Here is a 13,845-nt window from a genome sequence, read left to right as displayed (position 1 = left end):
CTCCGTGGGGCTAAACATCCAGGCACACGGGTGACAGAGGTAAGAGAAAGCAGAAACCGTCGGCTGGAAAGTGTTGTTGAGCCGAGAAGAAAGAGGGGAGTGAAGCCTGAAGACTGAAACCCGCCCGCCAGTCAGCGACAGAAGGACTGTGTGTGTGCATCCGTGAGAACACGAAAGTGTAACCCGTGGCTGGTCGGGAGGCTAAGATCACTGTATCCCACCTGGATCAGTGCTGTTACACGTACACTGTCCATCGGATCTGTTCGGGCATTTCTTTCTCTATAAGCACAGCTTTAACAGCAGTGTAAAAGTCGAAGCTGATCACGGAGGAGACACGGCTGCGGAGAAGTTTACTATCATGTTTGTTAAACCACCACGTATGGTTTGCTTTTGGAGACGGGAGTAACGATAAAAAAACGATACCGGGAAGCGGTGAGAAAGGCGGGGCGGAACCGATGAACTCCAAACTGGATTATTATTGAGCTCCCACTGTGCCGATTCACCCACAGCGACGCAGCGGTTGTTTTTTTGGGGGGGCGGGCGGGGGGGTGTGGGGGGTCGACGAAGGAGGCAACAACTGGAATTTAGAAACCTCTCTTTGAAACTCTTGACCGACCAGCCTGCTGCCGACGATACGACTGGTGTTTTGTCAGTTCTTTCTGTCAGACGGTCAGCTGCTTGTGGCCTTCGTCTCCCTCTCTTAGCAGCATAGTCAGGTTTGGGACGCATATTTTGGGGATCGTTCTTCCCCAGCCGGGGTCGGACTATGGCGGACGACGACATTCTCTTTGAAGATGTGTACGAGCTCTGTGAGGTCATTGGCAAGTAAGTGTTGTATTACTCATGTATTTCACTGTTCTTCAGGTTAATGTTTCTCACCGGGGCTTTCCAATTAGCTCCTCATGATATCCTAAGGGCATGGCACGCGCTTCAATGCACACGCACGCACGCCGCAAAAGCGTGGTAATATTTGTGCGGAAACCAATGGTATGCCCGCGTACACCAGAGCCTAATTGAATGTATAGTGGCCTAAATCTGAGTTTATGCTATTGTATACCTCTTGGCAACACTATTTTATTTATTTTTTCAGCATAAACTCAGGCCTATACCATAGCAATTCAGTACAGGGGTAATGTTGCCTTTTTGAAGTCATAGACACATGATGCCACAATTTTGCAATCCCAGTTTTGCTGCTGTGGCAGTATCTGCCATCCTCCTGCGTGGTTTTACACTTGCCCAGACATACAGAACTTGGCATGAAACCCTGTACTTTGACCTAGTGGCAGTTAGCAACTCTCTGCAAAGATTAAAGGGAAGGGCAACAGACCATCGTGAATCATGCACCCTGCACATCTGGTCATCGTTAGTGACTGAAGGTCTCATCCAGGCTACTTAACAATAATCACTGCAACGGTAAAGTTATAATATAGTCATGTTTATGGAAAAAAAAAACTTTTTTGAGAACCCCATAATAAAGGAAAGGCAGATATTAAATGAAAATGATCAAGTGTGCATTGCACCCTTTATGGATGTTATAGCTGCAATATAAATAAACATAACGTACTGAGTAAGAAGACCTCTGTGAACTCCCTCAGGATAATAGTTTTCTGCTGAATGGGACAGGGGAATTATACTGTGATTGCTACAATTACCTTTGTGTTATAATCCTGCTGGAAAGGTAGGGAACTTAACAAAGTTTGGTATATCATTCATATTTACCCATATAATTGTACTATTGCAACTGAGTAAAATGTTTTGACAGATCAGTAGAAGGTAGATATGGCTGTGAATGTTCCTATACTGTTAGCACGGGCTAAAATGGCAGCGAGATCTGCACATTCATACAGCTCTTTCCTTTATTTCTGATGACCCAGCTTCTCCTAGCATTAGTCTTTATACTCTTTGCTCTGCTTCATGACTGCAGTACCTGCACCATACCTGGGACTTTCCGACTTCATATCGCACAGCTTCAATAAATAAAGTGGTGAACGTAAGAACCGAGGCCTCTGGAGACAGTCACTTTGTTTTGATTTTCACTCAAGACAGTTGAATGAGTTGAGAAAATCTGTTTGTGGGAAAACTGTTTCTGTTTTGACTGATGCATGGATAATGGACTGTGTCATCCAAACTGCCAGTCTTGAAAGAAACTTCATTGGGCGTACAAACATGTGAATCAGGAGCTTGGCAGGCCTAACAGACAGTCATAGTAGGCTGACTGGTTATGGGACCTTCTGTGGTGTCACAGAGATGGTTGACTGTTTGACAGGGCGATAAGACCTGCACTGCACAGTACATGTCAAGGCAAGCCTCAAAATGGTGTGTGCTCTTCTTATCCTCCACAGTCCCTAGGAGCTTTTTCTCTCTCACTTAAACACACACAAGGATGTAGTTAAAGGAATTCTCCTGCTCTATCAACCCTGTGTCTTTATGTATAAAGTAAAGATAAAATAATCACCATTTTGAATATTTGTTCAGCCATGGTTCCTGTGGGGTCGGAAGAACACTCATTGCATTTGACAGATTGTCTGTGATAGGGCTGCTCGATTATGAAAAAAAAATCATAATCACGATTATTTTGATTGATATTGTAATCACGATTATTAAAGACGATTATTCATTGATTTGAAAACAAGCACTTATTGAACTTTGAACTCTGGTATTTCTTTTAACACGATAAGTTTGACCTGAAAAACAAGAAAAATGCAAATAAATAAGAGAAAAATATATCAATAAAATTACTTAAATAATATGTAAGAATAAAAAATAAACACTATTCCGGTGCTGCTCGACCATAGGTCCGTTGTGGTGGCAAAATATAATGCTGTTGACACTGTTTATCAGTTTATTGAACCCCGGGTCACTAACGGTGTTGATAGGGCACATGTCTTTGACAATCATGTATGTGACGGCATCCGTCATTTCTTTATGCCTGTGGGAGCTGGGTGGATATGCGGTGGCATTGTAAAGTGTGTCCTTAGTTGAGGACTGTGTGGCAGTGGCAGGAGTCGAGGAGCGTTTCATTTTTGAGTTTTGTTGTTCCTTCACTACTTGGTCATGTATTACTCTGTGTGTGGACTTCAAATGGTTAAATAAATTAGTGGTGTTCCCTTGAGGTGCAGACAGGGTCACGTGACATATCTTGCACAATATCTTTGCCAAAATTGAAATTCAGTTAATCGCCCAGTCCTAGTCTGTGATGTATAGTTTGCAGAAGAAGAAAATGGTATTTTATCAGCCAACATGCTGTTCCCTGTGTGAAGAGCTGCAACAGCCACAGTTAGCCTACTTTTTAAGACTGCACTGTAGCATCAATTGGAGTTTTGATCCTGAAAGAGACCTGAATAACCAGCGGAAAACCCAACCAAATGACAAAACTGCAGCCAGGATAAGCATTATTTTAAAAGGCTACACCCTGGATCTGGCATCGAAATGACTGTGTGTGTTCCATAGGGTTAGACCAACATACACACTGATACATTTAGATAATATTTGTGAATGCATAATATGCTAGCTCTTCCTTCCTCCAGTTAGCTATGCAGGTAACAATTCCCTTGGTTGTTGTTTAGGTAATGTTATTGTTATCTCGTGAATTACACAGCTGCTAAGGCTAATTGGCTAACATCACTTACTTGTCAGACAAGTTGGGTTGCCCCCAGCAGACGCTGCAGAACATTACCCTGTCCTCATAATATACCCTCAGCTGTTGATGAATTTTTGTTCTCTTTTTCATGTGTACGTTGCAGTTGTAGTTGTTCTTAATGCTTTTCCTGGCATTTGGCCTGAAGAAACAACCCTGAAACTCTTTTCAAGAGTTGCTATAAATGGCAGTGTTTCCCATACATTGACGAGACTGTGGCGGAATAGAATAGAATAGAAAGCCTTTATTGTACATCGAGTGTACAACGAAATTTAGGAGTGCTTCTCCTATCAGTGCATTGATAAAAGGGTAAAAACAAAGGAGATATAAATAAATATCAAATAAATAAGACACTGTACAGGCATACATTCAGTCATCCAGTCACACGTGTCGGGTGATAATGTTATGTGTTAGGAGTTAAAGTTGAGGGATCTGATATATGGAATGTGAAAAAATATTTCCTCCTTTCCAGCGCATACCGACGTTTCAGTTAGTCTCTTTTGTTTGCATGACTTTTAATGACTTCAGTCTTGCTAATTCAGGGCTGTATTAGTGAAAAAAAAAATATGAAGCTGTTTTCGGACCTGGAGCAGTGCGCTTCACGCCCTCGGAGGCTCCTCCACTTGCGCACGCACGCACACACACACACACACACACGGTGACAGATGGTGGTTCTGTGTGCCGCTCCTAAGCAGCCATGAATTGGTTACAAAATGACAAAAATGTCGCCTATGACTGACTGTTACGGTGAGTTGAAGAGTATCAGAAGCGTCTAGTTTGTTATTGTATATTCACAAAAAATCAGATTTCATGTAAAACCGTTGGCATAAATAAATCCAGTGTTAGAGAAAGGAAATATTTTACTGTGGTCTTCCCCCGCAGTCCTTGACGTTAACTAGCATGTTGGATATTTAGCTTGATAATTAGCTAGATGATTAAAATGGTCACTTAGATCGGTGTCCTGCTCCGGTCTTATTTTGCAAACCCGCACCCGCCTGAATCCGCTATACTTAAAGCTGCATCCGACCCGTTTTCCGACAGTAGCACAAATTACATTCCGCACCTGAGCCGACCCGCTATAAATTGATACGGACGCCCAACCCGCACCTGAAGAATGAAAAGTAAGCCAGTTCTGGGAGGGCGCAAGCACACATGAATGAGCTCATATGAAATATATATGCTTATCATTTTGAAATGCAGGCAGTTTTTTTGTAAATGTGTCGCTAATGATTTTTTTTTGCACGTGACGCCTTGAAAATAGCAATCGCAAAACCAGACCCGCGCTCTCCAGGCGTCCGACACAGTACATTATTTTTCACCCATTTCATCCAAATAGTGCGGGTCACCCAAACCCGAGCAGGACTCTGACTTGGATAACTCCTCTCTTGAAACAAATGATAAAAATAGTATTTCTGTACAATAGTAGATGAATCTTCATTCCAAGCCCATGCAGAGGAGTTCATGATGGCTGTGTGAGAGCATTATAACCAGAGAAAAAACATGAAATATCTGAAGTAGCCTATGATATAAGTATATGTCATAGGCTATAGTCTCAGAAAATACTGTGGGAAACACTGAATGGATATTCTGAATGTAATGCGTTCGACTAAATAGTTGAGTAATGTGTGGCACATAATGTGGGGAAGTACCTTTTTTGTTTGTTTCCTTTTGAGTTATTTTGTTATTGGGACAAATACAGTTTCCTTACACTTGCCTTACAACAACATATTCAGCCCTGACAGACTGTGAACTGTGCTGTGGAAAGTAGTGTTGTGATGACTGTTCTCTGAGCGTCCCATCAGTTTAGTTATATGTAGGTGATATGGCTCTATGGAAAACAGGACCCACTGTGTTATTGTGTCCATATGTTTGCACATTCATAATTTGACTATGCATGAACACAGTTTTGTCCTTTGCGTATATTTTTAGATCACTTACCTTGTACAAAAGCTGTTTGTCCTCCAATCCTCTTGCATTTGGATTGGATATGGAATTGGTGAGGGAGCAGGAGAGGTCAGGGTCACAGTGGAGGGAAGCAGTCCATTTGTTTGACTCACACATTAAGAGACATCCTGTGCCTTCAGGCCATGCTCTTTTCTAGTTCATCCTTGGAAAAAAGTTGTGTGTGTGTGTGTGTATATGTGAGCCTGTGTTTCTCACAGTAGGGGATGTAACACAGCCCTATGCATTAAGGAATGGACTGCATTAGAGCTGTCCCAAACGATTATTTTTCAAACGATTAATGTATTGATTATTTTTTCGATTAGTCAACTAATCTAATGATTAATTTAACGTTAAATGACCAAACAAAAGTAACGTAACTGTAGTTGTCATCGGTGGTATGAGGAAAAAAATACCGCAGTTATAGGCGGAGCAGCGTCTGTCCTCCCACCTGTCCTACCAACTCTTCGTCACATTTCTGCCCGAAAAACAGCTTCTGTCACCGGCAAAAACCTTTAACTCACTCAAGTGGTTGTGTTGATAGAAATCACCGTGATGGTCAGCCCTCCCGACCGAGACTTCAGTGAATTTTCCCCCAGAAAACAGCCTCCGTCCCCGCAAGTGACAGACTCACACAGCGACCTGTTTACTGATGGTGATTATGTAATAATGTAACTAGCGCAAACTCTTTTACCTTCCAGGATGTTTAGGGGGCCGGGTTCTCAATCACTACACATTATGAACGGTCCGCGGGTTTAGATTGACGGGGGGGACACCTGGGAAACACCCCGACGTCATCATCATGACGTGTACTGTCACGTCTCTTTAGGAGCGGCAGCGCAGCTTTCTGTGTGAATTACATGGCGGTTCGTCTTTATTCCAGCGGTGCTTCGCACTGTGTGAATGACCAACGGCGGAGAATTGACGAACCACCGCTACGGCGTTAATGCAGCGTCTCTGTGTGAGAGGGGCTATTCTCAGCCTCCGCAGGTACTACCACTTCCTGTTTGAGACGACACGTAGGCGCAAATTATTCATGTTGACGAATTTATGTCATCGATTACGTCGACTACGTCAGCGCGTTGTCCCGGCCCTAGACTGCATGTTGCGACTAGGGCTGGGTACTGAACCTCGGTTCCCTTATGGCACCGACGGAAATGCTTCTGTAATGAATTTGCATCATTCTTCACTGCCAAAATTCAGAACATTAGACAAGCGGTCCGCGCCACTCTACCAGGTACTGGAGGTGTGTTGTCGTTTTGTCCACCTAAACCCAACTCTAATACCATGACACAATTTGATCCAATCAATGACAAAAACCTGCAAGACATTATACAGCATTTGAAATCTTCCTCCTGCAGCCTGGATATTTTACCAGCAGGGTTCTTCAAAAAAGTTTTAGACTGCATGATTCCAGATCTGCTACAGATTGTTAACACGTCTCTTCTCTCAGGTGTCTTCCCCCAAACCATTAAGACTGCAGTCATTAAACCACTCCTGAAGAAGAGAACTCTAGACACATCAGTAATGAATAACTATAGGCCCATTTCAAACCTCCCAATTTTAAGTAAAATAATTGAAAAAGCTGTCTTTCAACAGCTGAACAATTACTTAATAATAAATGGCTGTTTTGATGTTTTCCAATCAGGATTTCGACCACATCACAGCACTGAGACGGCTCTTGTTAAGGTCCTCAACGACATTCATTCAAACACAGACAGCGGAAAAATCTCAGTCTTAGTATTACTGGATCTCAGTGCTGCGTTTGACACAGTCGACCATAATATACTACTGGACCGACTGGAAAACTGGGTTGGACTCTCTGGTACAACACTAAAGTGGTTTAAATCTTATCTAAATGAGAGGGATTACTTTGTGTCTATTTGTGACTACACATCTGAACGGATGAAAATGACAAGCGGAGTACCCCAGGGCTCCATTCTTTGGCCTCTACTATTCAACATTTACATGCTCCCTCTAGCTCAGATAATGGAAAACAATGAAATTTGCTACCATAGTTATGCAGATGACACACAAATTTATATAACCATATCACCAGGGGACTATAATCCCATACATACCCTGAGTAGATGCATTGAACAAATCAATGATTGGATGTGTCAGAGTTTTCTTCAGTTAAACAAAGATAAGACTGAAATAATTGTTTTTGGATCCAAGGAAGAACGACTTGAAGTCTCTGCTCAGCTACAGTCTGTAATGGGCTCAGTGACGAATAAGGTTTTAAGTTGACCAAAAATGTAAACAGGTTAAAACTGAGATCAATGTAGTTTTTACCTTTTTATGAGGATGTTATGTACCCATTTTAAAAATTTCATTTTCAAGAAATGTATTTTATGTGTTTTAATTTAGAGTTATTTGATGACACCAGTCAAAAATGTCATACCGGATAAAGTTAATGGATTTTCAAAATATTATTATATTACAACTTATATTACAGATGCAAACTTGACTATATTACAAGTCAATAATGCTTCATAAATATGTAAAGTAAGACAGTTGCCAATATTTAAAGCGCAGAAAATGAAACTTAGACAATTCCTTTTTTTCATTATAATGTGTTTTCTATAGACATGACCCTACTTGCTCAAGTTCTCACCTACATTTTAATGCTGCAAAGTGATTCAATCTGCAAAATGTCTGAAAGTCCTTAACAGTACTTGGCATCATACTATTATTGTTTTCTCAACTCCATAAAATGAAATTATGCATTTTAAGGCATTTTAATCAGCGTTATCCCACCTGACTGAAATCGTTACTCGGTATGACACCTAATGTTTCCACTTGAAATGTCATCTTTACACAACCTAAATATTATTGATATTCATCAATAATCCATGCTTACATCAGAGTAACAGCGGGACAGTCGACTAAGGGACACATAACATATTTTAAAAACTTTAAGCAATTTAAAGTGTTCAAATACTAAAAAATGCTTAAAAATACCATTATTAAAATATAATATGCCAGCAATAAATTTAAATGTGCATAATAATGTGTTAATATCACAATAAGAATGGAAATTATTCAAATAAAAGCATAAAACAGTACTACTGTCAAATATGTGTCATTCTGTATAACAGATGACACTGTGGGGTAACAGAAAATAACTGTTATCCTATATGACAAAATTGTTATCCAGTATGACAAAACTCCGTTTGAAACTCAATCATGCAGTTGTTTTGGCTACCTATAGAAATCTGCAAACTTGACCCTCAACATTAAAATGTATAATTTCACATAAAACAAACAAATTTGCATAAAATCAACATTATATATGTTTTTTAGCGTTATCCCATATGACACAGGATTTTACAACATAGTGTACCAGTGACTGAAAAGAGTAAATAAAGCACATTATATAAACCACTTATTAACCTTTCACCATTGTTTAAGGGTCCTTTCGGGTCTTCCTGATGGCCTAACTTCATGTCTGATAATGTGTGCCCCATAATGCCCCATAAATTTGCTCCAGCTTCCTTTTTATCCCGGATGACATTGGCTGACATACCAGTTTTGGGACGAGCTGCTCAAAAGCATAACAATCCACTGGATGTCTAATTTTTTGTAACATTTTCATATATCAAAGGCAACACTCATATAATAATGTCTGGGGCAGAGATTTTTTAATTTATTTTCTTTTCAACTATTTTGTAGCTTTTTTGCATTTCACCATGAGGTCCGGACAGTTATCCGGTATGACATTTTGTGACCATTGTGTCTAATAACTCTTAAACTTTGTAATACCCTCAATACATGTTCCTATCATTAGATAAGCAGAGATTAACAGATTGAATTAATGTGTTTTTTATTAAGATTTTTTGTGTTTTTACTCCATAAATGTGCTTTGGACATCAAAATTGCACGTCACGTCATTGTGGAAAACTACAGACCAAGCCAGAAACCTCGGTGTAATTATGGACGCAGACATGAATTTCAGCAGCCATATTAAGACAGTTACAAAGTCAGCCTACTATCACCTTAAGAATATATCCAGGATAAGAGGGCTTATGTCTCAGCAGGATTTGGAGAAACTTGTTCACGCATTTATCTTCAGCAGACTTGACTACTGTAATGGTGTCCTTACAGAACTCCCTAAAAACTCCATCAGACAGTTGCAGCTGATTCAGAACGCTGCTGCTCGAGTCCTAACAAGAACCAAAAAAGTTGATCACATCACTCCAGTTCTTAGATCTTTACACTGGCTTCCTGTCTATCAAAGAATAGATTTCAAAGTCCTGTTGTTGGTTTATAAAGCATTGAATGGTTTCGGGCCAAAATACATTTCTGATCTGCTGCCGCGTTATGAACCATCCAGACCTCTGAGATCGTCAGGCACCGGTCTGCTTTCAGTCCCCAGAGTCAGAAGTAAACATGGAGAAGCAGCTTTCAGTTACTATGCGCCACATATTTGGAACAAACTCCCTGAAAATTGCAGGTCTGCTCCAACACTCACCTCTTTTAAATCAAGACTTAAAACATTTCTTTTTTCACTGCTTTTAACTGAAGCAATTCAAGTCTTTGAACTGCATTATGACTCTGACTCTACAGTCTTGTTTCTTTTAAATCTTTTCTATTTTAGCCTACTTGTTTTGGTGTTTGTTTCTTAATGTTTTTACTGGTCTTAAAATGCTATTTTTAAATGTTTTTTAATGCAATTTTTAATGTCTTTTAAATTAAATTATGTCTTTTAATGTAATTTGTGTGTGCCTGTAAAGCACTTTGAGTTGCCTTGTGTCTGAATTGTGCTATACAAATAAACTTGCCTTGCCTTGCCTTCTCTAGTACCAAGTATCGTATAGTTATAGTTCTGTGCCAAGTTTCGGTCCCCAGAGGTTAATCACTTGATCAAAATTTGATAATGCTGCCGGTGATTGGCTGTAACGTTACATGTGATTGCGGCATGCAGGAATAATACATACATGGTTACCAGAGACTTTTTGTGGTTATGCCCACAGACAGGGTTTACGTGTATCTGTGTTGTGAACTGTAAGTTGTGTGTGTCGTCGGACCGGTAAAAAAAATGCCACCGAGGTCAAAAGCGTGGCTCCATTTTAAAAAGATTGATGCCAATCATGCGCGATGCAATATATTCAAAAAAGTCATCGTTGCCAAGGCCGGCAACATGACTAATTTGATAAAGCACCTGACCGTGCCCGGAATCAATTAAAGAGCAGAACGTTTTTCCATGTTTGCAAGAAGAGCGGACCGAAGCCATCCTCCTCTCAGCATTTAAGTCTACCTGTGGATGTTACAGAGCCCGAGTGGCTTGATACAAAATCTCCAGCACCAGACTCTGGTGTGTGACGCCAACTTAAGATATTAGTATGAAGCTTTATTTTATGGCTATGTAGCTAGCTCTACAAAAGTCAACTAGAGATTGACAGTAATATGTAAAGACTAGCTTGTAAAGATGTGCTCATCAATTGGGTGGGCTGTATAAACAGCTCACCTAACATTCACTGTTATGTTTATCTTCTCCTCACAGTAGACACCATCAGCCAGGAGCGGGCTGTGTCCTGAGAAAGCAGACATGTTGATTTTTCTGAAGAAAAACTGCCAAGTGAAAACGTCCTCAGTATGTAGCAGTGAGATCAATCTGTGAGTGATGACTTCTGCCTCACAATGATTACTTATCATGTTAGCCATTTTCACCTGAAACTAACTTCTGCAGGCATAAATAATAACTGTCACTGCAAGCTAGGGATGCACCGGTATGAAAATTTCACACCGCGGTAATAGTGACCAAAATTATCACGGTTATCGGTATACCACTGTATTTTTTAAAATGTCTTCAAAATGTTGAAAAAACACTGATAAATTGAAATAATTTCATCAAGATTTATATTTAAATATATTTATTATATATTAAAATTGTCCAAATCCAAAACCTTAACAAAACACTGCAAAATCAACATTAAATAATTATAAAAGAATCAGGCATGTGATTTTTCCGGATTTTTCCGGAAATCCGGATTTTTCGACATGAAAATGCAACCCTCGTGAATCATGCAAATCCGCTTTTTTTGGGGGGGGGTGTAGGACGACCGCCAGGCCGCCATTAACCAGGCTCCTTACTAGCCTTCTTCCTCCCTCCAGCAGGCAGTCTGGCCCTGTTGCTGTCCTCTTTGGACAGACGCTGAAGCTCCGTTTTATTTTTTCGCCAATCTCTCCCTCTCTTGGGGTCGACAGAGAAACATCTAGCGGCCCGAGTCTCCTGAGTTTTCCTCTGCATATTTTAAGACAGAAAGTTTGCTGCACCGGAGCCATGGCGATCATCAGTGTGATGACTGACAGAAAGCAGCACGATGCGTGAAAAATGCGAAGAAAAAATCGTGCAGTGTCAGTGGTCACGTCTTCTTTCTTGATGTTTTTTTTTTTTTCTTTAACTCTGCATTAATTTGGAACCGCCGGTTATTTACGAAAATATACACCTCCACCCAGCGTTTAAAGGGGACCACATGATGTGTTTTATAATGTGTTTATGTGTTTACAGCTGCTAATGTATGTAATGCTGTTACTGTGATGACACATGACAGTTAAATATTGAATCTGTCTATAATAACCACATCCTGACATGTAACTGTGATTTTTGATAATCTAAGTACTAATAATAGCAATCATGACAAAAAATTAACAAAGACTGCAGATCACGATAAGAAGCTGCAACTGGCAGTGAGCTGCTTTCTTTTCTTTTAGCAGTGAAGTGATATACTCCATGACAGAACATTAAAAAATATGATAATGTATAAAATAATATTTAATGGTAAAAAAGTACAGTTGCAGTAGACTTCTATTATAAATATGCAGCATATATATAGTTTATTATTATTATTATTATTATTATTATTATTATTATTATTGTTATTGTTATAATTAGCATTTTTATTACGACTATTTTTCTGCATATTCTTGACTTTGAATGGGAGCTGCTGTAAAGCATTTCTGTTTCTGATTCATATATTATGCAGTCAGTTGTCCAAATTTTAAGTTAAAGCGAAACTCTCGCCAAAAAGTAACCAAGGCTTTATTTGGGATTGAATATGAGTCAAACCTTCATGTAAAAGCATAATTACGGCGAAAGAGGCACTTTTAAGATTTACCGTAGTTTCGGTTTTGGGCACGTTAATTTTGAACGGGAGAGCTAGGGGCATGATACGCTAGCATCAAAATCGCTATTTTTAGAACACTAAGAAGGCTCGACACAACATGAAACTTTGCTCGTAGCATCACCAGGGTCTCTACTCATGAACAAGAGCATTGAGAACATTGTTTGTGTACATAGAGTTTATGGTGATGCTACGAGCAAAGTTTCATGTTGTGTCGAGCTTTCTTGGTGTTCTAAAAATAGCGATTTTGATGCTAGCGTGTCATGCCCCTAGCTCTGCCGTTCAAAATTAACGTGCCCAAAACCGAAACTACGGTAAATCTTAAAAGTGCCTCTTTCGTCGCAATTATGCTTTTACACAAAGGTTTGACTCATATTCAATCCCAAATAAAGCCTAGGTTGCTTTTTGGCTAGAGTTTCGCTTTAAATTAAATGAACCAAGACAGATGTCACATTTACATGTCAGGGTGTACTTATTATAGACACCCAAACAAAAACAAAAAGGATTATTGTTGTTGAATGAATTATGAATACTCTATTTTGGCTCTTATCTCTATCTAGACACTTGTTATATTCACCATTTTATATTATTCTTTATATACAGTCTATTCTACAAATAATCCACAAGTATTATATATTTCTGATATTACTTATATATTGGCTGTCTTGTCTCTCTGTCTGCCTGCTCGTCTGTTGTCAATGGACTCGGTCAATCTGATTGGTCATATGGCTGCTGAGCCACAGGTAGACGCTGCTCAGGTGAACGGAGCTGAGATGAAAGTCAGTCATCTCAGTCAGTTTGTGTTCACTAACTCAGTCGTTCCAGTACGTGTTGTGTCAAATCCTACTCACTGCAGCTCTGCATCAATATTTGGGGAATTATTAGGTCGACTTTAAAAAGTGAAATCTACTATTAATAAGCGGCTCAGATAACGTGCCAAATCACGGATCAACTTTGTTCCGTTATACCACTATCTGGTCAATTTAAATTAGTGACAACAGCAAATTAGACAGAGAAAACTCGACATGTACATACATCATGCAACCGAGTTTAAGGTTAGCTTACCTTGCATTCGCTGAACAGTTGCAGGTGATGGTCGTAAAGTGAAAGTAAGTAAATTGGAGGTGTTGTCGCCCCTCG

The 13,845-nt window shown here is 39.8% G+C and overlaps 1 protein-coding gene across 22 annotated transcripts in view; it reads left to right on the top strand.

The window, feature by feature from the left end:
• The first annotated feature begins 534 nt into the window (after window positions 1-534).
• The window catches only part of caska (calcium/calmodulin-dependent serine protein kinase a), a 253,409-nt gene continuing 240,098 nt past the window's right edge, over window positions 535-13,845 (top strand). For 14 of the 22 annotated variants that reach the window (XM_030428181.1, XM_030428175.1, XM_030428184.1 and 11 more), the window contains exons 1-2: window positions 535-825; window positions 11,085-11,197. In XM_030428181.1, coding sequence (XP_030284041.1) covers window positions 11,130-11,197 — 68 coding nt within the window. In that variant the 5' untranslated portion in view covers window positions 535-825; window positions 11,085-11,129. The remainder of the gene's footprint in view (window positions 826-11,084; window positions 11,198-13,845) is intronic. The other 8 variants (XM_030428180.1, XM_030428183.1, XM_030428178.1 and 5 more) reach the window with 1 other exon arrangement.

Source organism: Sparus aurata, chromosome 9, assembly GCF_900880675.1.
Source record: "Sparus aurata chromosome 9, fSpaAur1.1, whole genome shotgun sequence".
Taxonomy (NCBI): domain Eukaryota; kingdom Metazoa; phylum Chordata; class Actinopteri; order Spariformes; family Sparidae; genus Sparus; species Sparus aurata.
Note: the sequence above shows the minus strand (reverse complement) of the source record. Positions and strands in the feature narration are given on the sequence as shown.